Here is a 27753-nt window from a genome sequence, read left to right as displayed (position 1 = left end):
TAAGAAAATTAAATTTAAAAAAATTCACAATATTCGTTCGTAAAATGGGGACAAAATCCAAAAACATTTCTTGACCCTTCTTCACATAAAAGTGGGGGCAGAAATCGAGATTCGAACAAGTACCATTCACCATTCAAGGCGCACCCTCTACCGACTGAGCTAACGGGTCAGACAATAGAAGGGTGTAATTTTGAACTGAAGAATATTAAAAAAAATATGAAGAAATTACAATGTTATAAAAAGATTTACCAAAATGAGTTAGGTATAACCATGGAAGTAAGAGACATGGAAGCTGGTCGATCCAACACCTATTGAATTATTTACGTAACATTCTATAGAGGGTACGTATCAAGCTTTTGTGTTAACAATGTAGTCAGCGTGTCTTTGATGTGGATCAGACTTGCCGCCTTTATTGCCAGTTCGTTTATTTACAGGTTTATTATTACGAGAAAAAATCATGTTTTTCTTGATTATGTTTCAAGTATGTTGTTTATTTTCGGAAAAAAGTGACAGGGATGTTAGATTTGTAATCCATAATTACAGAAATCCAATCAAAATATCGATCTCTACCCTAAACTTACATATTTTCTTGAACTTCAAAATATTGGAAATCATGCATTTACTTCTAAACCGCTAATTAGCCGTAAAAATTGATATGCGCACTTGGCACATGCGTTACATTATAAAATTATTATCGCATCTATTTGTGTGCCCGGGGATGCCCGAAATTGCTGTTAACCAAAATGTTCCAGAGTCGGGTATTATTTTCACATTCTGCGTAAAATTGTGTAAAATTAGTTGTATTTCATTCATTTTCTGTTTTAAAACTGCTATCTGAGAGTCTAGCATATATATATACATTTAATCGGTAGGTTTTCACATAATTACATACCTTCAATAAAATGGTATAAATTAAAATGATAGCATTCTGATCATTACGTAGGGATTTTATAAAATCTGTTTGTGTTCATAAAACTAGTCATGCACTGCGGTAATATAACACAGCCCATTGTCAGGACTTAGTACACGACCTCGTACTGCTATTGATTTTTAAGCGGGAACTTTGATTTTAGACATGGTACACGTAGTCTCCACAGCAGCCAGTTTGGTTCCGCTCCCTCCACACAAACAGTCTGCCAATGGCCACTTATAACGCCGTTTCTGATTGGCTACACGTATATAGCCGTAGAGCTGTGCATACAGGAACTTGATTGACCTCAGTCTAGCTGGCGAGATGGCGGGTCAAACTTGCTCATGAATAATAAAGTAGCCGTGTAGCCGATCGACCAATTGAAAGCTTTGTTTGACGTCAAGCTGGATGACGTCGGCAGAAAACCGTTAGCGAATCAAAAAGGACCAGTTCGTGACCATTGGCAGACTGTTTGTGTGGAGGGAGCGGAACCAAACTGGCTGCTGTGGAGACTATGGTACACGTTGACCATGCGTTGACTCAATTGTTCCCCTTCCATCTGTACTTCTTTTGTTCAGTATCGCGGCAAGTATGATACTCACTTTGATGTAGTATTTGACCAGCTTCCATGTCTCTTACTTCCATGGTATAACGTATGAACCGATTTACACCAATGGCACTTTGAAAAAGAATACCTGAAGAAACCCCAAAACATTTGATGCTCTAGCAACTAACATAGTGACCTAAAGTATTGGGTCATGTCACGATATTTTTTTCTGAGGCATTATGTCCAGGTTGCTCAATTTAACATACACGTATCCTTAATGCTGTTGAGATTTTACAAGGATGGCGCTCTCACATTTCTAAGAATCCAAAAGCGCCATTAGGCGAACGTTTACGGTATAACTTACCAAAACGAAAACTGAAATTCACGAGCTTCAAATGTTCAGTAACTAACAAAAGGCTAGAATAAAAGATGGGTCACACCTGGGAGACTACCACTTCAGAATAACAATGACTTACAAAAACTATTGCGGATACGGAAACAGAAACTGAAAAGATAAAACGACGATTAATGTGTGCCATTTTCTGGTTTGTATCTGACGATGCTTCACCTTGAAGCTCTATTTCGACATTGTATGTCTTCTTTATAACTTCCAGACGATCTTTCCTCACTGTAGATAAGCACTTAAACGTTATTTCGTCGACAGTCATGTTCTCATAGCAAGAGATTCCTGAGCAGCGATCTCAACCTTTGCCGTTGCCCCTAAAAGTATACACTCAGTGTTGTCTTTCCATGCCATAATAATTTTGGGGAATTTCTTCTTAATCCTCGCTTGCATTTTGTCGTGTTGCGTTGGCACCCTTGCAGGAAACAGGAACAGGCATTGTGCCTTTTCGAACGTCGGTTTGGAGAGCCAATAACTCTTCCTGAGCCCATCTAATATCTGATGTTTCTTTTTGCTTTTCAATTCGACAACCATTTGGTCTTGTTCTTGCAACTCATGCTAACCGAATTTGATTTTGACATGGTGGTCTATTACAATACCTTCTAACTTTTCTTTTAAGTTCAAGCTCAATGTACACTTGTATATCATTTTGTCTAAGGTATGAACGAGGACGAGATTATGGTTTGCTTGTTTCCATTCGTTGCAGATGGTGAAACCGTTAAGGATGTGACGGCGGTGATATAGGAACTGCCGACTTCTTCCATGGTAATGTGAAGCCCCAAGTGGATTACTAAAATAGTCTTCAACAACGGTCATCGATTGCTGTCCTTCAGAACCGGTGGTTGTGTCATCGTTTGATTACATTTCAATGTCCATCGCCTCCTCTGTCTAAAGACCGTGTTCGTCAACTTTCTAGGTACTGGAGGCGTGTCTATCTGACATGTTTAGACTATCATCTGTTTTGGCATTGGAGTATGGCCTACCGAAAGTTTTGGCGTCTTTGCAAGTTTTATCATTGCTGTTGGTAGGTAAACTAGCAGACTTGCGTTTTGGAATCCTTCCTATGATCTTTTGTCTAGCGATTGGTGATCAACGTCTGTAGACATGGTCCTACTTTCGGTAGCCCCATAGCTCTCTTAAAATGGAAAAGCTTCTTGGATTTGCTGAACAGTTCACGTCAACTTTTTACCGTCAGAGGTAAAAGTGGATCTAAAATCTGCTTATTTTGTGATATACATTTCATGTAGATATTGTCAACCGACTTTAAAGAATTTAAAGAAAGTTAGGACCGTTTGACTACAATAATTTGTGGTGTTGTCTCCCTGTTTCATAGCATGTGCCATGGTTTGCGGGTACATTTTCAGGAATTGTGGTGCGGATAAATTCCATGGATTGGGGTCGTATTTTGGGTATTTTGTTCACACAAACACCCAATTTTGAACAAATTTTATGCTTTTTCTCCAAACACCAACCATCATTCCCCTCCCCAAAGTATAAGTTGTTTACACAATTCCTGAGGGACGCTTTTTCAGACGTGCCGTCAGCATTTATCGCGGGATTGATTGTTAGGGCTATATAATGTAATACATTTAATAGGTCTACTTTGTTGTTTTAAAATGAGGTTACCTGAATGGGTGAATCGATTTGAAATCTACGCCCCTTAAGTGCGAGATTAAGGTCATGTCTTCCCATTAAAAAGACTAAAAATGGGGCCACAAATTGACATGGGTTCGAGCATTTTGCTTTGCTCCTCCACTATGTCCACACTAAATTCCTTTCTACGCTACTGGGGTGTATGGATTCCAATTGGAATAGATCATTTTACAAAAGAAACTGTTGATTGAATTTTTAAGAAATTCAAAAATGCAAAATTTAATATTGTCAAGCATTTTAACTTTGAGACCGGAGACGATAAACATTTATCTATTTTACTTGGCCTGCCACTTGGGACTTGATTGGTAGCCTTGGAACAATATTAGGCATTTGATCTTGTAAATATTAGAATATATCATATACAAGCTTTAAGAATTTTTTTGCGCGTTGAACAAAACAAAATAAATACAATTATCTATAATGGAGTAAATTAGTGTTTTATTTCTACACTATTTCTAAATTACAACACCTTGCAACAATCCATTAAACTTTAAAAGCAGTAGTAATAATAAACTTAGTTAGTATTGGAATGATCACATCATATAAGGCCAAAAAATTAAAGAAGTTTGTTTCAGGAGACCACGCGAGTAGTTTCTGAAATTTCGCATCTTAGCGCATTCTTTTTTAGGTGCGATGAGCACCTCATGCATTACTCATGTCCTTAAGTTCGGTGTTCGGTTTCATACTGTCGTGCGACTTGTCGCTGAGTGGTATTTTGAGTGGTGCTTTTAAAAAGCACGCGCATTGCTTACAAACAGATACAATCAAGGCTTGTTTTTCCTGCATGTTTTGATGATTTTGTTTTCATTTAGACAGAAAAATTACAGGAATTCGTGACACCGAAAATAGTGGCCCAGAATGAATAAAGCATGTTATGGGCTAGCGCGTAGCGCATATCATGTTTTACATTAAAAAGAGCTGACTGCTCCGTTTCTTTAATTATTTGTCTAATGCTTGCAAACGTGCCGAAAACACAGAATATCACAGAACGGAAGACGTGGAAGACGGTGAAACGTTTTCAAGTGGGCCTTTAGTTTTGCTTTGACAACAGGACAAATAATTCTACAACAACCATATTAAAGTGTGATTAAATTTTGATTTTTAAAGCCATATTATAACATTTGCTAAGAAAGACGCCCTCAATATTTTTAAAAACTCTGTTTTTTAAATAATTTTAATTTACTTAATTAAACTAACATACCCTGAAAAAATCAAGACTCTAGGTACTGTGGTTTAGTCACAATCCGATATTTTGAATAAAAAGCAGGAACCGTCGTTTAATTATTACGATGGAAATTATTAGTCGAACGCGTACTCGATGTTCACACACAGTACGTACATGTCGTGCGAAACGGATATACATACATCAGAGGATAGTGCCGTAACATGACCGATGGAGTGACATGCATGGACGACATTTGCGCTGGTAGTAAATTCCAATTTTCTTTGCTTTACCTCAGTTGTTCAGATCAAAATGAAAGGGGGACAAATCTGTCAGTAAAAGCTAACATTTTATGGAAAAGATATACTAATCCATTTTTTATGGAAATGTTATAACATGGCTTTAATTAAATCAATTGCAAACAAATGTAACAACATACAATGCATTACTTTCCCAACTTATAGAAAGCATTCATTTTTAAGATAGAGGCAAACTCTTAATTCAATGTTTAATGTTATCTTAGTCCAAAATCTAGTTATGTTTCTTGAATCACACAATATGTTTTAATAACTATACATCGAGGGGTCATTGGCACAAAGACGTAACTCCATTTTGGCCATTCTGAGAAAAAATAGTTTAAATATAATGGTCTACATTCACATGTAGTTAAGTCTATGTTTCACTGGCCAATGATTTCAATGGGGTGCTAAATGGGGTTACTTCTATGTGTTTATTGGAAAGTGCTCAAGTTTCTAAACATTTTGATATTAAAATCTCATTTCGCAAAACATGGAGTTACGTCTTTGTGTCATTGACCCCTCGATATGACAATGTGGAAAATGCACCTTACAGGCTACATCAAAAGTGTCCAAACCATTGTAATATGCTGATTAGTACAGAATGTTTTAAAACATTTTTCTAATCTTTTAACCTTTTATTACATTGTTATTGTTATTTTTGAAAAATATTTTTAAAACGTTTCGGAACCTATTTTATGTTTGCTAGGAATAATGCACATGAAAAATCAAATACTCGATATACTTTGAAACAAAACACTGTAAAAATCAATCATTTGAGACGTTTTTATTTCTCTTGTTGTATCTGCCATTCCACCACCACGACAGATTGAAACAATCAATTCAATTATTTTTGAAGTCTAACTTGCACATATTGAGGAATTACGTTCACGAGTCCAGTTGGACTAATTAACATCTCGCCAATCATGAACAATACGCCCGTTATTTCTGGTAATGGTTTGTTTCTCTCCCTTTAACTAATACGTATTATTGCAGGCTCCCAGCAAACACAAATATGTTTTTAAAACGTTTATTCAAAACGTTCCAATAACATTTAAATGTCGAGTTGTATAAAAATCATGAATACGTTTTTAAAACATTATTGTAAAATATTTTTGCATCACGTTTTCAAAAATATTTATTAATGTTATTAAAACGTTTTTATACTCTTTATATAACCCGACAATTAAACCTTTTTTGGGATGTTGCTATAATACTTTTGGCCGAGAGGTATAGTTATATCGATATCTTTTTCGGATTATTGTAAATGACCACAAAAGCAAAAACAATATTTGTTGCTCACAGATAAAGCTGGCAGCCTTTTGATCAGATCCACATGCTTTCGATAAGCTCCCTTTAAACGCCTTCCCCCTCCCCAGACATCCATTACTGCTGAAACACAGTTTGCAAAATAACAGACCAAAGAAGTTGGAAACTGCGTAATCGTGTCAAGGAGGTAAAATATCATCATGTTTTGATAGTTTCTTGAACACGGAAAAAAGAAAGCACGTGTGAGCTATGAATTCAAATTTGGAAACCATGCTCTACACACGTCCATTTAACAGTCGACGTTGTGACAGACCAATGGACACTTGAAGGTGATGGAGTTTTTGTTATCAAATGGAACTTTTTATGCTCATTCATTAATCCGTAGATTTTTTTTAGAATAAAATACTTTGACGACTTCACAATCCTCCTTTTTGTGTCTAATTACAATACATAATTTTGTCTTATTTACACTACATTTAAAGAACACTTAGATTAGCAAAGTGATTTAATCCTATATGGGGTACCTTTTGATGACCTCTACTTATCATAGTTAGTACAATAGAGTAGTATTCATAAGTACGTATAACTTATAGCGATAGAACTTACCAAACTTGTTGCAAAACGTATATATATATCTAAGACACAGATATTATTACATTTCACAACACGGTGTTTCACGCCAAAGCGATCTTCACCTGAAGATCGCTTTGGCGTGAAACACCGTGTTGTGAAATGTAATAATATCTGTGTTTATATTTTAAAATAGCTCTACCATTTATTGGTATCGAGCACTGTATAGCTGTCTGTGATACTTCTACTTCTTAATATATCTCTAAGACCATACATTGATTCCGATGTAACAAACAGCCAGCAACTTGAATTGCAACGTATGAAATGGTATAAAACAAACTTTGGGCTCAAAGAAATATACGTAATAAAATCTTTATCTCAGGCAGAAACATGTAATCCCGGATTTCTTATTGGAAAAGCTCCGAAGATGTAGCTTTGTTTACTATTGAAATCAATATAATAGTACATTTTTACATTAATACCCAAAGACAGGGTATCTATTTCAACTTGTGTGTAACCTCACGCATACTCCCCACGAGAAAGAAATGCGCTGATATTAATTTGTTTAAGGGGGTACTACACCCCTGGCCAATTTTGTGCCTATTTTTGCATTTTTCTCAAAAATTATAGCGCATTGGTGACAAGTAAGATATGTATAGGGGCAAGGACTACAGCTACTGCACTGAAAATTCAGCAACTCAAGGCAAGTAGTTATTGATTTATTGATCAAATATAGGTTTTCCCTCATTTTTGAGTGTAACACCACAACTGTTATCTGTGCTGAAATAAAATTTCCAGTGCAGTAGTTGTAGTCCTTGCCCCTATAATATGCATATCTTACTTGTCACCAATGCGCTATAATTTCTGAGAAAAATGCAAAAATAGGCACAAAATTGGCCAGGGGTGTAGTACCCCCTTAACTACCCCGGAATTCCAAACTACGTTCGAGTAGTGCTGAATATATCGAGCAATATCATGTAGAGCACATCATAGAACATATTCAAAGAAATTAGTGAGGTGGCATGGAATCTTCAAAAGACTATTTACAGTACGATCGCAATTTATTTCGTGTCGTGGGTTGACCAAATGAGAAGAACATCAAGAAGCACAATATTGCTCTTCTGTGCTAATTCGAAGGAGGTAATTAATTGCGTCACGTGAACTACATACATCTCTTCGGAATTTTCTCTTGTATTTGTTTCTCTTATTTTGTCTTAACACTTTCATTAGATAAACTGCTTACTATTCCACGTTTTCTTAAATTCCACTTTCACTCTTGTTAGTGTAGGCCCACAACTTACTATTATAAGTAATAATACAAGATGTAGTTGGTGCACTCCACCAATACATGCCCAACGCTATCAATATGATGCAACTGGAACTGCTTATTCATTTTTTCCGATGCTACTAGCCAGTGTCTGACCGAGCTTTTGTACTATATTTACATAAAATAATGACATGCTGCTTTTTAAACAAAAACAAAACCTCTTATTCTTAACAAATATTCATAATAATTATATGAATGGTACATGTGAACCTTATAAGAGTTGAAAGAGGTATTTCTACAAATAGCATGTGCTAAAATGTATCTTTTTCAACTTGTATATCACCTCACGTATACTGTCCACGCATGTCATGATCGATTTGAGGTTGATATTTGGGGTACTTTTTTCTATTGCTGCGGCATACAAAGAACTTAATGAGATGGCATGGAATCTTTAAAATACTATTTACTGTATAACTGCAATTTATTCTGTCTCTGGAGTTGTCCAAATAGGAAAGTCAGGAAGTACACACATCTTTTCGGATGTGGATTTTTTCTTACAATTGCTTATCTTATTTTATCTAAACACTTTCATTAGATAAACTGCTTACTATTCCACATTTTCTTAACTCTTCTTTCACTCTCGTTAGATAGCCTGGGTCTGGATAGCCTTGAGCAACACTGAAACATAAACATTATTTACAAAAACGTTGTCAAAATAAATATGCATCATAATTATAATCATAGAACTTGCTTGTACTTTTGCAAGCAGATCCCTATATTAAAGAAGAATATAAAATACCCTTAACGGTTATGCTGCACGTGTTATGTGTTGTTAGAGGCTTATTCAGTGATTTGCTCATTCAGAAAATCATAAGAATCATCAAAATTCAGTTTCTTGCACCATTGTTAGTAGCATAGATGAGCTAACATAGCCTGCAAGTGGTTGAGCCGAAAGTCATGTATTAAAGACATGTAGTAAAGTAGAGAAATTATCTCCATGTATTTGAATGATATTGGCATTTCATTCTTCAACCAGGATTCGTAGCAGGTCATTCAATGTGGCTGCATGGCTACTATGGCACGCACAGCACGCACAACACGACCAAGCTGGTCACATAAGTGTTCTATCGGGTTGAGGCCTGGGCTGATGGCAGGCCGTTCCATTCTCTCTACTCTCTACACAGAATAATGGTCAATTTGAGACGCCACTGCATTCACAAGACGGTTATTGTTTCAAATCTAGTGTCATTGCAAAGGGGAATAAATTAGCCGTCCATTGATATACAACACAATATGAACATGTCACAAATAATCCGAGATATAGATGCTTGAAAGACTTTTCCAAACTTTAGTTGAGGAGATTAGTATATAACCTACCGTAGCCGATCAAAATTTATTATTGAACCTAGTGACATTATAACCATAGAGATAATATTTCAAATTGAAAACGCAAAAATCAAACAAGTTGACTTACATGCCACCTTTACAGCTGTATTTTTGCGTAATCAGACCTGACCACACCACTTCCAACTTCGAGCTATGTAAATAGTCAATCTTGAAGCTTTTGCCCCTGATGAAAGCGTTTCGTAGCAGCCATACTACTTCTATCCCTTCTGCCGAGTTGGGGAGATAAGCTGTGAACGTGTTTCCTTTATAATGCGTTTCACGTTTCCATTTCTGGTCCTACAATAAAAGGTCATAAAGATAATACGTGATTTGACATTATAAAAAGAACACATACAGTTGGAGGTATCAATTCTTTCAAAAGAGTTGATCTACATGGTGTATCCCTTGACATACGTTTCATTTCTTTGATATATCATCTCAAAATGATTCACAACGGTACAATCTCATAGAAATCTCAGTATCAATACAATGTTGCGGTTTTTAACATATGCCATCTTAAATTAACAGATCTTGCGATGTGCAACTTAAGAAAAAATATATTGTCCATAGTCGTGTGGATGATCCAGCAAAACGTCAACGTACAATACAGAGTCGTCAAACAACAGCTTGTACTTTTCAAACACATAGATAAATATATTTTAACATGTTTAAGATGTCATTGCATATTCTTGGTGTATCTTTCTAAAAATGTTTGGTGCAAAAAGGGATGTAAAAGAAGTTGAAATAAAGATATGTCACCAGTTCAGTACATATTCAAAACTTGTCTTCATGTAACTTGTAAATCTATGGGATATGATAGAGCAAAGTCCTCAATTAATGTAAGCTGTATATCGCATATCAGAATAAATTGACACTGACATTCAATGGTTCATAGGTTTATTAAATTTGAAACGTCAGACCTTAAAATGTGCCCAAATCCAAGACTGAAATATGCATTTTCGTCAAAAACTTACGAATTGCAATCAGACTAGTGGTGCGACTTTTAAAATTACAATTGGTATGCATGCAATCATGAATCCTTTAATGGGGATATGCAACCGAAATTAATACTGCATGAAGGTACTGTAAAAGTAACTTTGAACCATTGAGATTCCAAGTTATGTTTGTAACGATTTACATTGCACAGTGCTAAACCAAATCATCCATCTATCATTTGAATGAATCAAATAGGCTTGTGTGTGGACAAACTGTACTTTAACAATCTACACTTAAACTGGCACCATTTCTTTACTTCATATGCTTTTCCACCACCATTCTACGAATGACGCACTTTAAGCACATATAATGATACCTTGGAAATGTGTTAGTGTGTGAAAAGTACACTTGAAAAGGGTATGTTCCTTTTTGGACCACCTTGTAAATAATGTGACATGGATGGCATTTTGGAGCACCCTGTATGAAGAGCAAAACTTTCTGGAATTTTGTTGCAAGAATTATAAAAGAACTATTTGTATATTTGTATATTGTTTTATTATTCAAATTACTTACCATTAAGACACCATCAGGAAAGTTGTAGTCGATGACAATGGCTCCATTCGTCGTTTCCCCAGACACTGAAAGGTTAGTGCGAATGTAATACGTCATCGTGCCCTTGATGATACGTCCTGACACAACACAGTAGAGTGCGTTGCAGATCAAACATTTTGCGTTTGGAGAGACATAGTCAACGATGCATTTTTCACAGAACGTGTGATTACAACTTTCTAGATGTTTAAGTCCAGTGTCACCATAACACCTTCCGCAAGTAAATTGTCTAGTTTCCATTTGACTCGGTCCGGCTTGATCTAATTCCCATGGATTGTTTCCAGATGAACCTTTGACAGTAGACGCGTCCGTTATCGTAGGAAGTGGGCTGTGTTGAGACTCTGAATTGGGCCAAACTGTGCTAGAAATCGTATTTATTATCGTGCTAAAAATTCCACCCTGCTGATTGCTTTCAACATCTTGTCCAGTGTGGGTGTCCTGTCTTGAGCCCGTGATTGGTGAATCATACTTTGGTATAGCCCCTTGATTTGATGACGATTGTTGATGTTTTCCTGTTGTATTCATATTTCTTGTACTCGTATCATTGGAATCTCGTCGTCTTTGCTCACTGGGCATTTTTCCATCTGTATTTGCGGCAGTGTCGTATTTACGAGAAGCTGTTGCTGTGTTGGATTTGAGACCGGGCTTAATAGCTACGTTGCTGTCTGTACGACTAATCTGGTCAACACTACTTAGTACAATACTTCGAATGGCTCTTACAGCGTGTGGATCAATGCTGACAAGAACTATGGTGTGCAGGTGAAGATCTTCTTTCTGTTTCTGGTCACGAAAGAGACTGATTGCTGTTGCGAGGGCATGGGCACATACTTCTTTTGGACATCCACCCATTCCTGCTCCAATCAGGGGGAGTGCTATGGATCGAACATCTTCTTTCCTACTCGCTAAGTACAAACATTTTTGATAAAGTTGTGTAAGCGTTTCGTGGTACTCCTTCTTATAGCGATCTCCGTTATAGAACGGACTAGGGGTATGCAGAATATACTTGCACTTGAGGCCAAACCCCTTCGTTTCAATAACATCTCCCGAGGTAAGAGGTGTCCATTTTCGTTGCTGCATAATGGATCTGCATTCCTGTTGTAGTTTGCTTCCAGCAGCCTTAGATATAGCTTTCGACATACCATTATCATTTTGGAGTCTTAAATCTGTTGGATTTACGATCAATTCTACATCTAAGGCTGTTATGTCGCCTTCTTCAACGTACAGTTGAATCTCGTGTTTTGGTTTGAACTCCTTGTGAGTTTCTGGTGGAGAAGCAACTGGTTCGGAATTAAAAAGATGCACATCTTTACTGCGCTTGTTGAAACCGTCTACTAACGCCTGAGTTGAAGGCTCGTCTAAGTTGATCAGGTGTATTGCTTTGATTATATGACATGAATCATTGTCGAATTCCTCTATCGCATCCAACAGAGCCTTGGCACATATGGGTTTGGGACCGCCGTATATGCCAGAACTGATCAAAGGGATAGCAAGTGTCTTAGCCTCGACGGGGATATTGGCATGTCTGATAGCAGACAAGAAGGTTTCCTTTAATTCTTTGTAGAATTCGTAGTCAGAACTGTGCCTACCATAGATCGGTCCTGCAATGTGTAAAATTCTGCATGGAAGTTTGTACCCAAAAGTAACAACACACTCGCCAATACCCAGTGGTGGACGCGTTTTCATGATACGATTACATTCGTCTTGCATTTCTCTCCCTGCTGCCTTAGATATTGCACCAGCCACACCGCCTCCGTGTCGAAGATCCTTATTGGCTGCATTTACTATGGTCTCAACTTGTGCGTTTGTGATATCTCCAAACTCGATCTTGACTTCTAATCCTTTTCTGGTCTTGAAACTTAATCTTGTTGCGGTTGTTGTTGTTGTTGTTGTTGTTCTAGCTGGAGTTGAACGTTTTTCTAGTTGTGAGACTTGTCGGAACTTGTTGAAACAGTTCTGCTTCAAGACGCGAGTTACATCTTCATCTTTGTTGACAAGAAACACTTGTTTTACATGTCCTCTGTGTTTCTCGCTGAATCGTGTCAGACTTGTTGTGAGTGCTTCAGCACACATTTCCTTTGAACCCCCTAAGCCACCTGAGCTGATCAGAGGAATTGCAATAGATTGTGCACCAAGTTCATTGTCACTCTTCACAAGGGCGTTCAAAAATGTCCTCTCAAGAAGTCTTGAAAATTTGGCGATATTTCCTCTATCATACACTGGACCAACAGCATGAACGATACGTTTGCAAAGCAAATCGAAAGAATTCGTATCTAAGCACTCTCCGATCTCAATGTACCTGCCTTTTAAGATATCGTCGCATTCTCTCTGAAGACCAGGCCCCGCTGCTGCAAAAATGGCCTTTGCCACACCACCGTTATGCTTCAAATATGCATTAGCAGAATTTACAACGATATCGACCTTTTGCGTAGTTATATCACCTGTAAAGACATGAATTTCTACTCCTTCGGCAGTGACAAACCAGGATGGTGTTACATTTGCTTGAGACCTTGAAGATGGAACTCCTTCAGGACCATTATCTGATATTGAGAAGTTTGATGTCTGTCGAGATCGCTGTGCAAGTTGTTCTTTACCGTCAGAATCTACTTTCCTCAGTTTCCTCTTGGAGACTAATCCTGCGCAGCTTCTGAACTCTCGAACAACGTCATCTACAGTCTCCTCCTCGGCACATATGATGATTTCCTCCATGGAACTCAATTTTATTATAATCACATCTGGAAACTTCTGTTTCGTATCTTTTATAGCCCTGTCTAACACTGTTTTTGTGATTCCGTGGCATTTGACTGGGACACGTTTTAAGCAGAAAAAGGTTTGTTGGTACAAATATATGAAGGCTTCCTTTGCTTCATGCAAGTCTTCAAGTTTACACTTTTTCTTCCATGCTTTTTTGATTGGCTTAATGTGTGCCATTTTCTGGTTGGTAACTGACGATGCTTCACCTTGAAGCTCTATTTCGACATTGTATGTCTTCTTTATAGTTTCCAGACGATCTTTCCTTACTGTAGATAAGTACTTAAACGTTATTTCGTCGACAGCCATGCTCTCATGACAGGAGATTGTGTCGCTTAATTCCTGAGCAGCGGTCTCAACCGTTGCCGTTTCCCCTAGTAGTATACACTCCGTGTTGTCTTTCCATGCCACGATAATTTTGGGGAATTTCTTCTTAAGCCTCTCTTGCATTTTGTCGTGTTTACTTGCGTCAACACCCTTACAGGAAACAGGAACAGTCGTTGTGTCTTTTTTAACGTCGGTTTGGAGAGCCAGCAACTCTTCCTGGGCCCGTGTTATATCTGCTGTTTCTTTCTTGCTTTTCAATTCTATAACTATTTGATCTTGCTCTTGCAACTCGTGCGAATCGAATTTGATTTTGACATGGTGGTCTTTCTCAATACCCTCTAATCTTTCTTTTAAGTTCAACTTCATGTACTGGTATATCATTTTGTCTACTGGTATGAACGAGGACGAGATTCTGGTTTGCTGGTTATTATTTGTTGAAGATGGGGAAACCGTGGATGTGACGGCGGTGAATGGTACTACTTGACTGCTTGCATGGTAATTTGAAGCCCCAGGTGGATGACTAAAATAGTCTTCAACAACGGCCATCGATTGTTGTCCTTCATCAATGTCCATCGCCTCCTCCGCGTGTTGATCTTGTATGTGAACTTTTTGGCCACTGGTGGTTTGTCTACCTGACATGTACAGACTATCATCTGTTTTGGCATTGGAGGATGAACGACCGAATGTTTTGGGGCCTTTGTCCGTTTTATCATTGCTGTTGGTATGTAAACTAGTTTCAGTAGAGACTAGCGTTTTGGAATCCTTCCTGTTGATTGATGGTTTCTCTGTTTCTTCTAACGATTGCTGGTCAGACATGGTCTCATTTTTGGGTAGCCCCAAGGCTAAATGGAAACAGGAAACAGCTTCGTGGATTTGCTGAGCAGTTCCCATCAACTCTCTACCGTCAGAGGTAAAAGTGGTTCCAAAATCTGCTGTCATGGTAGACACAAGCTCTTTCAGCGTTTTTCTTGATATACATTTGATGTACATATTGTCAACCGTCGCGACTGCTCTTTCAAAAACCTGCAATAAACATTTAAAATGATTTAATTATACATAGTTGCAGCCAAATGTTATGGACTAGCGGCAAATGACACTTTGCACTCTTTCTCTTTTTAGAGTATACATATCAAATTCTAACAATCATTAAAAGAAATTCTATTATTACTAAATCCTAACGTCCACGTTTTGCATAATTTTTACAAACTACTCATTAACATTATCACTAATGCTACTAAAACCCACGTTTGACAAGCTGTATAAAAACGATTAGTATACCCATTTATTTTGGAAAGCCTGTTTGAACTACTTCTTCCAACTGCAACATTGGATCCTCCTTGAATTACCAGAGTTATTATAGTGTATAACCTTTGGTAACATTACTGTACTAATTTGGTGGATTTTATTTTGATGTGGCAGTCTTGTCCATAACCGCTGGAACCTGATGGGTACCAACCACTTTGATACAGACTGTATGCAGACACTGAGTGCTGGGGGGGATGGTTTCAACCCGCCTACATGTAGCCTAGTGAGATCCGTATTTCAGAATAACGCACTCCTCTTCAAAAATATGATACAGCCCATGCGGTTTACCATTACAGCATTACGAAAGTGCCACTTTTACTAAAACATTATTCTTATGATCATTTTAGTGAATACAGAATACCCGTTCCTATCCATTTACGATTATATCAAAATGATTGTTACTCAAAGTATGGTTATTTTCTCAAAACGGATGGGCAACAATCATTTTGATACAGCCTAATGTGGAATGCATGTAAATAAAGAACACATAATTTACCTAACCACTGATTCATGTACACCTAAAAGGTAACCTACTTGTGAAAAATCTCAATATCAGGAATACTACAACAATCATGGATCTTGTGACACACCCTGAGTGTTTTATATTTTTGTTTTCATTTCTGTCAGGTATCATCGTTATCTGTATTTTGTTTCAAGCTTAATAGTTTCTTAGGTTTGACTTACCGGTGGTAGCTTCTTCACATCCAGTGTTTCATTGGAGAACTGCTGGTCCCCGTGTAATTGAAATGTCTCTCGATCTTAAAACAAAACAAAACAAAACAAAACGACCTTATTACACCTACTATTTACCTTACATAGTGGTAACGACATAATACCAGGTAACAACATGCACACATCAAGTTTTACGTCTGATTAGGTGAGGTGCCTTATCACCAACCTGTTCTTGATTTTGACCCCAACCATTCTTCTGAGATTCACCACACCACGCCCCGCCCCCCCCCCCACACCACACCCCCACCCACACCCGACCCGCTACACACCTTCTGGAGCATATTTTAGTATAATTTGAGCTCAAAACCGCTTCACTTCACGCTCTCTGAGTAAAATATTGAAATATATGGCAGTTTTATTTTCAACAGGAAATCTACATTGTGCCCCTCCCCCAAGTAATTGGCTGGGGACATATCTAGAGGTCCCAAAATGCTGCCACTACCATTCATCAGAAGTTCGGAGTTTAAAAATGTCATTAATATCTCTATAAAGCAGCATTAATAAAATTGTGGAAGTCGTTATAACATTTTAGTATATTCAGAAGAATAAAATTAATTACGATGATAGTCTTCTATGCACACTTTAGAATAAAGACGTATGTTGGTCATGCCCTCGGGGGTCATGCCCATGGTTCCACATTGAATATGGTTATGAAAATTGACATTAGTGCAAGTATCGTAGATATCACATAACAAAAACGATAAAAGTTACCGGTTAAAATGTTTAATTGAAACCTAGTACCCTAATTGTGACATTTTGCATCCTCAATCCGTTATGATTTTGCTTATCTTTAATCTTATCCATGACTTACCTTTGACACTTTTGAAAACAACTAGAGCTTTGTCCATACTCCCTTGCACCCGACATATCACTCGTTCTATTCCAGTGCCGGTGTGTGATTCAACATGCTCCTTTATTGCTTTTTCAACTTGTTCCTGTTCATCAGTCTCATATGGGATATTCTCGATGTACACACATCTTTCTATGATCTCCGTTTCACTTGATACTGAATTTGGATCTGTAAGCCCAACACTTTCCAGAACATAGTTTTCAATTTCATTCATTTGGTCTGTTGTACAAGAAATCTCTTTGATTTTGTACTTTGAACCTTGAACGTTCGTATCTCCTAACAGTTTCTGTATTTGTGCAACAAGTTTTGACGACTTCTCTCTTGGTAATACACTCCAGTAGAAGCCATCAAATGTAGCTTTCAAATCTGCTATGACCTGTCGAAATAAGTTCAAATGACCGTAATTAAATTAACATTGATGCAATGCAATTAAGGGGCTGTGCGATAATTACGAGCCCTGAGGGAGGGTAAACTTAAGGGGGGGCAAGAAATTTTCGGGCAGCCAAAAAAAGCACGCATTCATGGGTGTGCCTTTTAAATAAAACACTCAAGCTTAGGAAAACAGTACGGAAACACTTAAATATGCTCGCAGGCTGTTTGGAAATTTTACCCCCAAAAGTCTCATGATTATTGCACAGCCCCTAAGTATTACACTTGTTAGTCAAGTCAGTCTATAGCTATTTACCTACTTTTTTTGGAGTTAATTTTGTTCCACTTTGAATGTCAATATCAAGAACACAAAATCTTTTAATTGACCCCTTAGAGCACTTTATAAACTACGGTATTCTACATGCATGTTGCCATGAAATTTTTGCCATGATATCACAAGGATTATTTTGAGGGTAACAATTACCAATAATTAACCAACTTACCGGAGGAAGTCTCTCTACTTCAACTTCTTCGTCCTCTATTACATGTTGCTTACCAAGGACTGTTTGCAAAACTGAACAAAGAGGAAAGTATAATTAATTAAAAATCATAATTATTATAGTTAGCAGAGTTTGATTGAATAAGGCACTTGAATGTAAATATTGGGCTATTATTATTGCAGGATTCCGTGTTATCAACATTTTCCTACTAAAATCGTTGCCACTCTGTAGTCTTTTCAAAAGTCATTCGAGAAGTTTTAAAATTTATTGCATTACAATTTAAAAACTCATTGTTATTAAATCAGTACAAAAAGAAGCAAACAACCCAAAAACATTATTTCTGACACATTTTCATGATCTTATGCAGAAGAGCTATTCATTAACCCTAACACCCAAAAATCTTACAAAATCTTACGATGAAAAATTCTGCGCATGCATGAATCCCAGGGTCTGCGATGACGCAATCAGCCGAAGTGTTATATGAGCACGGAATTGCTGGCCGGGCAGCAATAACCCGTGTAGCTACCGGTCCGTGGTCGTTCGGTTGGCATGCGAGGGGTCATAGGTTCGAATCCCGGGGGTGCCAAGTACAAAAATCTTCTTCTCCTTGACTTTTCGGATCTTCTTTGACTTCCGATCCCAAAAAGCAGGGTCCAGTGTTAGGGTTAAAGTTCTTCTTAGCTTATCATTTGTGTCTATGCTGACAAATGTAGATAAAGAGCAAAATGTCTTAATAATTATTTTTCTACAGCATGTGTAATCCCAGCAAACACAAAACGTTTTCGACATCATTCGCAAAAGGTTATAAAAGGTTGTCAGAAAACGTTTAAATGTCGGGTTATACAAAGGGTATATTAAGAGTATATAACGTTTTCATAACCTTAAAAAACATTTTTTGATAATCTACTGCTCAGCAAATAAAAATGTTTTACAGAAAACGTTTAAATATCGGGTTATATAAAGGGTATAAAAACGTTTTAATAACATTCCAAAACATTCTTGAAAACTTGATACAAAACATTCTAAACAGAATGTTATTTTGTAGTTGAAAAATATTTTGCGAAAATGTTTTCCAAAATATTTTCAATAACGTTTTAAAAACGTTTTCATGACCTTTATATAACCCAACATTTAAATGTTGTTAAAAGGTTTTGAAAAAACATTTTAAGAACATTTCTGTGTTTGCTGGGTTCAAATATTTTAACATAATGTTATTTAAGTATTGACACAATATTTGGGGAAAATGTTTGCAAAAATAGTTTATAATAACATTTTTTGAAAACATTTAAAAATGTTGTTGTAGTGTGTTTTCATACAAAACGTTTTAAAACGTTATCATGACCTTTATATAACCCGACATTTTAATGTTATTAAAACGTTTTAACCTAAACCAAAAGCCAAAATATAACTTATTTAAAACGTTTTTAAAACGTTTTTGTGTTTGCTGAGTAATCATATTAAAATATAATAACGTAGACGATTATTTTCCTCAGTTTGCTCATAGCAAATTGAGTAATAATAATGCGCCAGAAATAGGAAAGAAGCAGAATCAGTCATTTCCGCGGGAGATTGTAGAACCGGTATAGCCGATTTCGCGATAGGATTCACCAATCATTGTCAAATCAAGACCATGCTACCGGTACGTACACTGTTTACTGGTGTTTCACATTATTTAAAGCCATAATGTACGATCTTATAATATGTAATTGGTATTAAATTTCAAACCTGATTTTTTGGCATGTAATGTTTACACAGGTCCCAACTTGCACCTAAATGGAATCAGCCAAATTTGTTGTCTTTGTAGGTCAACAGAGCAAAGTTCGACGTAAACATGGTAAAGTCATATTATGACTTTAAAGACCCATTCAGTGATCCCAGCGCAATTGTAAAAAAGTTAAAATTGTTTATAAATTGCTTAAAAGTAAAGGATAAGTCATTCAAATTGTCATTTGGTATTTTTGAAATGACAAATTTGACGAAGAAAACAGCAGTACTGACGAAGTTGAATCCCCATTCAAATACATGTAGCTAATTTATATACTGTCAGTATCTAAATTACAGATTCGTATAAAATGTCTTAAATACACAGCTTTCGGCTGAACCACTCGCAGGCTATGTTAGCACATCTATGACAATAACAAAGGTACCAAAATCTGAATTTTGATGAGCAAATCACTGAATGGGCCTTTAAATCCCCCATAGAACTGCATCTTTTAAGAACAGCCAACATTACATTACAAGTGGGGTTTCTTTCACTTTACTTTGCTATTCCAGCTTAAAATGGACAGAAACTCTTCCTGGCAGTTATTATTATTTTAGCATTTTAGGTAAATAGTAGCCAAATATGAATTTGAAGGAAATCGTACATTATGACTTTACTGCAAAACCTTACCTTCAGCTGACTCGAATACAACTAACGCCTTGTTTAAAGCTCCACCAAGTGGACTAACAACTAATTCTACATCACCACCACCGTTTCGCCTCTTGCTAAAGTGAATGCTGAGTTTATCTTTTAAGTCATCAGTTTCATCTGTAATGAAAGGAATTTCCTTGACGAGTATAGTCCTCTCCAAAATGGCTGCCATACTGTATTACAGGGTACGGATTACACAAGAATTATACCCGGGTAATACAAGTTAAGGCTGTTTCCTATAAGAGTCTCTTCCATCAGGTTATCTGAAAAGTAACAGTACTAATATTGATAATACCAATACTAAAACTATTAGCTCATTTTGTCCCAACTCCAGTGACACCTAATGCATACTTCCACAGGTAGGATAAGGCCAATATTCAATATAGGGACATGAAAACTGCAGCACTATGGTACTGTTATATTCATTTTTTAAAGTGTAAATAAATAAATAACTATTTCGATGCATCCACAGATCCAGGAATATTAATGAGGTGTCACTGGAGTTGGAATACTAATACTGTACTACTACTGATAAATGATAATAGCATTTTTTTTTATATTTTATTATTACTTTAAAGATAAAGATAGAGGGCTGAAACAACAGCACTTTTTTTCAAACTTACATAACTCATTAACAACAATAAATCAAGCACGTTTTCAAAGTATATGATTTGTAGCATGAACTTTTGCAAAACATCAAAGTGTTATTTTTAAATATATTGATTCAGATAATGAAAGTCGATATTTTTAGCTGTTTCGACCAACAATACATCGTGTACCATTAATACCAAGCTATCCAGTCATCAAGTGGTGGCGGATGTAAGCATTAAACTGTAAGGGGTCGGGTTACGAGCGTATTTTGTGTGTTTTTGCGAGGCCTTTTTTTTTTACTATTTCAGCCCCAATGAAGTTGTGTTGTTTTCCTATTTAATGGGCCAGTGCCAAAATTTAGCAATTTTACCATATTTGGGCCCAAAGCATAGTGTTTTACGTGCTTAAAAGGAAGATGCCAAGGGCAATTATTGCTTATGTTTTTCTTCTATTATTATTTTTATGGGGGACGTCCCCCACTTCTGCCGCCTATGAAGCTATCTACTGAAGATAGCAGCACTTTTAATACAAATCTACTTAAGATATAAAAAGTATGTTTAAGTTATCTACTGAAGATATTAGAATAGCAGAATTAAATAAGAGCTGACGACAACAGCAGAGCAGCACTATGTGGACAACATCATGTTACAGCAAGACAGAAGCATGGCAGCACTTTGTAATACCAAACCTTCTCAGCACTGGAGACAGTACAGGATCTCTATAGATGATAATATGATTCAACATGAGAAAAAATTCTAGATATGACTTGTGCTAGAGTCAGCAGTAGCATGGCAGCAGAACTGTACTAGTACACCATATTTAATAATACATGCACACATGAATATTAGTCGTTGCGAACATAACATGCTGTAACGCCCCTTTAGAATAACTGCCTATGACACAAAACGTATCATTGTGAAATAAACATTATCATTATCATGTCAGTTTTCTACTTACACAATAGAGATTCTTTCCAATATATCAGAATCCCACATGCATAGCCGAACCGACTCACTACTTTCCCGGACTGCGTTGCAACACTGGTTCGTCGTCTTCCCTATGTTCAAAGTACAATTCATAACAAACAACTCGGAACTGTCTAGGCCTACATAATAAGGTCAAATTTGTATAGTCACGAGATCATATTAACCTGACATATGGCGACAAACAACGAGACAATACGAGATAATACGGCCCAGCACAATAAAAGATATTTCGCAATATTTTTCAGCACGGGGAATTCCCTACTCATGAAATGACCTCAGGCACGCTCAGCAAGGTCGACGGTGGTTGGATAGATACGCGGTGATTATTTTTATCAGCGAATCAGAATTACTGTTGCATTGTAGCTCGCATGACCTGTAGAATTCCAACTATACATGTATTTAGAAATAAGTCATATAATAAGGGCTGTGCAAAAATTATGGCCCCCCCCCCCCCGGGGTAAAATTTCCACACGGCTCGCCAAAAATCTTTGCCCCCCCTTGAACATGCCAAATTTTTGGGATCCCAATTTGCAAACCTTAAATGGTATAGATGTATGTTGCGAGCGCAGTGAGCAGGAAAATTTGCATATAATCAGTATAAACGTTTCCGTACTGTTTTCCTAAGCCTTTTTAGAGCGTTTTATTAAAAAGGCTTAGGAAAAAAACGCTTGCCCTCCCCTCTCGGCTCGCCAAAAATGCTTGCCCCCCCCTTTCGGCTTGCCAAATATTTCTTTGCCCCCACCCCAGGGCTCATAATTATTGCACAGCCCCTAATTCTACATAAACTGGTTAATCGGAAATTATGTGCTTATTTAAAGGGCATATCTATAGATGAGGTGACCTATGATGTCACATGTTTACATTCATTCAGGTCATAAGCAAGATCAGACCTACCAAATGTGTAACAACCAGAAGTAACAAGAAATAGCACACACTGCTTGTGTGTAGGTAACCACAAAAGAACTGGCCAAATTCTTTTGTATATGCCTATTGTGATTGTGCAAGCGTGACCTTGTGTGCAGATACACTAAGATGCACATTGCAATTTCAGCTTTTCCATCTATGAAGAAATATTTGTTTTTGCTAACATGAAACCCTAGAATTGATATTGAAACTAAAATGTCATTTAAAAAAATTCATAATGACAACATTTAACATAATAAATCTGACGAAATATATTGTAGGCATATAATACTATACATGTTAACCATGTTAACTATAGAAATCAAAGGGCATTACATGCTTTCTCTATTGGTCCATTGTTAAATATCTCTGAACAAGCATCTTGGAAAATGGAATGATCTGGTAAAAATGGTCTCAAAAATTATTGGAAAGAGCTATCCGCTTTGTTTTTTCAGTACTTACTGCCAATCACATGTTCATTAGTATGTAAAAGTGTTAAGAATAACCGTGCAAAAATACTGTTACTACAGGGGCAATTTAAGCAGAAACTTAGCTGGTAATCACTGTTGAAGTCAATCTTGAGTAGCGGACTGATCATGGGAATCATCTCACTCTGAACTCCTGGTGCATTTTTTGTCATCCTAAAGATGTTTATTTTGAACTTTATCATTTGTTCATTTCATATGATAGCGTTTTGGCCGATTTTTTTACACTTTTCACATCCAGGTGTGAGTTTAACAAACTTTCACTCACTTTCATAGGGAACCATTACATAACATTACTCAACAACAAAAACTTCATTAAAAAAAATAGATCCTTACACAACTTAATCTTTGTCTCAGCAACATTGCTTAGAGTCTTACCTTTTCTGTGATACCCTATTTGTTGGGAATTATCTTCAAATTCTCTTAGAAAATTGAAAATAGGTGAGGCTGCATTAGCTCGGTTGTTACGCATTACAGGCCCATATGAGCGCTTCGTTAAGAAATTAAGTGCTATTTAAGCAGCTAATTAAGAATTTTGTTTTTGTTTTTTTGGCTGAAATATATACTTTCATATCTTATTAATAAATATAAACAATTAGATCGATGTTAATAATAGTTTAGACTGAATTCTAACAATTAAAAGATCAGTGGTGGATGTATAATGCAATTGGTAGGTCTAATGTTGCTTATGATCAGAAGTGTCTATGACAGACCACATAAATCTCTTTAAAACTCAACTTTTAAAAACCTTTGAAGTTTTGTGTGATATTATGTATATTTTGTATCAATCTTGTTTATAAATGCATCAAGCTATATACAAGCTTGATGCATTTATAAACAAGATTGATACAATTTTTTGTATTATTTGCTTTGAAACCAAAGTTAATGAATAAAAATCAACTTCTTCCATGTAAACCATAGTGTTTTTTGCCTGACAGTTTTGATCACAGACCAACAGAGGGCGTATCAAATGTAAACACATGTCACCTCATCTATTGCAAAACAAGTTTAACTTCATTCGAACAGAATGATTATTACATTACAAGTTGACACTCGTTGCAATTTTTTATTCGTATTTCTCCTGAAAAAAAAAAGAATTTCAAGGCAGCGGGCTGAATGACGTAATAGATGAAGAGGACACTATATAGGGGAGAGTGGGGTAATCCCGAACACCTTTTCATTTAAGCCTATTACTACACATTAAAACAACGTAAGATAGAATAAACCATACCAATATCTGAGTGGGTAATACAAAGAAAATTGCGTCGTTCAGGATTACCCCGCGATCTGGGGGTAATCCCGAACGGTACTGGAAAGCTCATTGAAGAATCAATTTGGAGTGTTTAAAACATAAGTTCATATCCAGCTCATGATACATAGCCTATAACTCTGTGGATCAATGCAGATAAAAAAAACATCACACTCATGACGGCCGTTCGCGATTACCCCGCACACGGGTATCATTACTGTTTTCTATAGCCGATAAGTTATTAATATCAACACGATATGGTCACGTCATATCTTTAAGCAATCGTCCTAATGTCTTCTTAATTGTGCAATCCAACCCCTTTTTATCACTACAATATTTCCTACACATCCGAAAACCGATGATCAAAAGTGAAAAGTGTCTAATTTCGTTTTTAATATCTTGTGAGAAGAGCCCCCAACCTCTAGACCCAAATGTGCATTCTGTGAATGTATCTTTGTAGTAGCTTTTACTGTAGAGTAGTGTGAGGGCGTCACCTTTCTCAGGTTAGCTTCAACAGCACCGTTCGGGATTACTTCTCGTTCGGGATTACCCGCTGTTCCCCTATGTTCACGAGTATAGTACATAACACATGAGCCTAGCTCTTTCATGTTCGTTCATGTATAAATCTTTAAAGCAGTGGTGTCTTGTTCATCTGTTGGCCTATCTGCGTTCAACAAAGTGTAGCCTACATTTTGTTTATGTTTTTTTACTTAAGTTTTTAACAAAATAATCAAAGAAAACGGCAAAAAAGCAAATTGAGGAAGGCGGCAACAATGTTCAGCTTTCACTAGCTCAAACTAGAATGCACTAAAATTATCAGAAGTACCAACTATATTTAGTACTTCTCAATAGGCGGTTTGTAAATAAAATATATTATAAGCAAAACTGAACCGTAGTGAATGGAGAAATTATGTGGCATAATAGTTCTGTCTTTCACTTCCTTTTGACACATAGTTTCTGACTGCTGAAGTCCATATTTCCCTAGACAATCACATATCCTTAAACGTTACCCCCCTCCCCCGGTGCCACTACAACGCTACACCACTATGACACTTTAATTAACCTGTACTTGTGCATTTATCCAAAAAAAATATGAATATCCAGGACGCGCCTTTTTATTTATTTTTTTAATATGACCTACTTTGATGGTTTCAACCTAATTTGCGGTAATTTGCAAAATGTTCATTAGTAATTTTCTATCCCACCTGATGCCAAAATTGTGCGTACTTCGTATATCATTAATCCGTAGTAGAGGAAATGAACATGGCGAATGAATATAATTCAGTCACGCATGATATTAATAAATACATCTCAGCTAGGGCAAGGACAGTATGTTTACAGCAAAATAAAGTTCTACGAGCTCGTATTCGACGTGTATTCAAAATTGTACTGATGGAGAGTGAGCGGTTTAGACAAAATATAGCACAAAATTATTACAAATCGCAATTTAGTATATAGGTCAATCCAAAGCAGCAACAATATAGGAATCCAAGGTAAAATAAAAAATAAATGAAGGCATTTATATAGCGTCTTAGATTTGCTGCCACATATCACACAATCAGGGGCGTAGAAAGAGCATCAGGGGCCCATGGACAAGGAGCAGTACGGGCCCTTTTAACCAGGGCGGGATTTACCTTATGGGGCCTGGGCCAGGCCAAAATTTGGAGGCCCCGAACTCACGTGCCGAAGAAGGCATATGTGCACTCAAGTCAGTGGCCAAGTCAGTGGCTAACATATTTTGTTCCGATGTTACTAGGATATTTGCGCGCAAACCACGCGAAAAAAAAATCAATTTCAGACTCTCCAGATTTTATTTATTTATTTATTTTATTTATTACACTTTATCACTGGTATATACAATAATTATAATATAACATCAAAATATATTGCACATGAATATTCAAAAGTACATACAAAAAAAAAAAGGAAGTATAGATAAAATTTTGCACCAGTGAAAGGCAGGACTAACAGGTGCAAAGCACCTCTAGGACAGTCCCACCAAGGATCAAAACAATGAGGACACCCCCTTCCCCCTCCACCCTCCCAAAAAATTAGAAGAAAAAAAAACCTACACAAGCCTACAACCAGAACACTGGCAACATGTAACGCAAGTATGTGTTGTAAGGATCAAAACTCTCCTCTAGTTTGTTCTTGTACCACTCAGAGAGCTGGCTCTTAAAAGAGGACATGTTGACAGGGGAACGATACGGTTGAAAAACGATGCCCTGTGAGATTCGGTTTTGCATCGTTTGGGAATCAACAATAGGGGGTCAACATGAATTTTGCGATATGAATGTGCGCGAAGCTCTGCTCTCCATTATCAGCCTTTATTTAATTTTCGCTTTTGTGCTCGGGGCCCCTGAACCCTCGGGGCCCCATGGATTTCGTCAACCCTGTCCTTCCCCCCCCACCCCGCTTGCTTGCCCCTGCACACAATTTGACTGCCAACTATAACGACGCGATAAGACTAACCGCTAACAGCTCCCCATTTTACACCTGTCCTGGGTGGAATGGGACAAGCGAGATAAAGTGCCCAAGGACACAGCGTTCGAACCCAAAACCACGCGCTCAAGAATCGAACTCTCTAACCGTTAAGCCACCGTACTCCCGATTGCCGTTCATGTGTTGGTAGAATTATGATTTAGACTTTTCATTCAAACAAGAATCTAATTCCTATCAGGAATATTCACATGGTACTCCATGCTCAATATTTTATCAACGACAGTGATCATTAGACTTGATCATACAGTCGTAAATTCCTGGAAGTTTGAACCTGCTCCTATACTTGTTGAGGGATCGCTCATAGATTCCGTCGTTAACAACACGTTCAGACCACTATATTTGAGCACAAAAACCACTAGGTCATGTTTTGGTCCACCATAAGGGTTGACTAAGTATTGTTGGTCAATTCAGCCAAAAAGATCGATTTTCATTGCCTCGTATGAAAAATAACACCTTGACGTTTTGCAGAATTTCATTCTACAAATCTCATACTTTCGAAAACTTTATTTTATTGTTGCTAATGAGTAACGTTTGTCTTACAAAGGTGATATTGTTTCAGCCCTCTTTACAACATAACTCAAGAACCACATGACATACAAGAGTATATCTGTAATATTTGAATTCTTCTACACGCTCGCTATCAAATGATCAATGTAATTTTTGCCAAAGCACACAACCATTCGCAAAATGCTGTGAACTACCCAATCCCAGCAGTTTATATAATTAAAACAATCCTCAGGTTTTTATCAATAAATAAAGGGGATTATTCGTATTTGAACGTTTCA

At 37.0% G+C, this 27753-nt stretch overlaps 1 protein-coding gene across 1 annotated transcript; it reads right to left on the bottom strand.

The window, feature by feature from the left end:
• Positions 1-4189: 4189 nt before the first annotated feature.
• On the bottom strand, positions 4190-22083 carry LOC140148080 (uncharacterized). The gene is made up of 8 exons (XM_072169934.1): positions 21801-22083; positions 20232-20515; positions 17843-17913; positions 16932-17346; positions 16073-16146; positions 10973-15106; positions 9552-9760; positions 4190-8755 (listed from the first exon to the last, which is right to left on the bottom strand). Exons 2-8 carry the CDS (start codon positions 20422-20424, stop codon positions 8656-8658), a joined length of 5196 nt encoding a protein of 1731 aa, XP_072026035.1. The 5' UTR covers positions 20425-20515; positions 21801-22083; the 3' UTR covers positions 4190-8655.
• Between the last annotated feature and the right edge of the window lie 5670 nt (positions 22084-27753).

This window comes from Amphiura filiformis, chromosome 3, assembly GCF_039555335.1.
Source record: "Amphiura filiformis chromosome 3, Afil_fr2py, whole genome shotgun sequence".
Lineage (NCBI taxonomy): Eukaryota > Metazoa > Echinodermata > Ophiuroidea > Amphilepidida > Amphiuridae > Amphiura > Amphiura filiformis.
The sequence above is the reverse complement of the archived record's forward strand: the minus strand, read 5'-3'. Positions and strand labels throughout refer to the sequence as shown.

Bases quoted from the DNA above. Each gene is read 5' to 3' on its own strand.
- LOC140148080 (XM_072169934.1), bottom strand. From the start codon at position 20,424: ATGGCAGCCATTTTGGAGAGGACTATACTCGTCAAGGAAATTCCTTTC. The intron at 17,347-17,842 runs GTAAGTTGGTTA...TTATTTCGACAG, and splicing joins AAGTAGAGAGACTTCCTCCG to GTCATAGCAGATTTGAAAGC. The intron at 9,761-10,972 runs GTAAGTAATTTG...CTTTTATTGTAG, and splicing joins TTCCTGATGGTGTCTTAATG to GACCAGAAATGGAAACGTGA.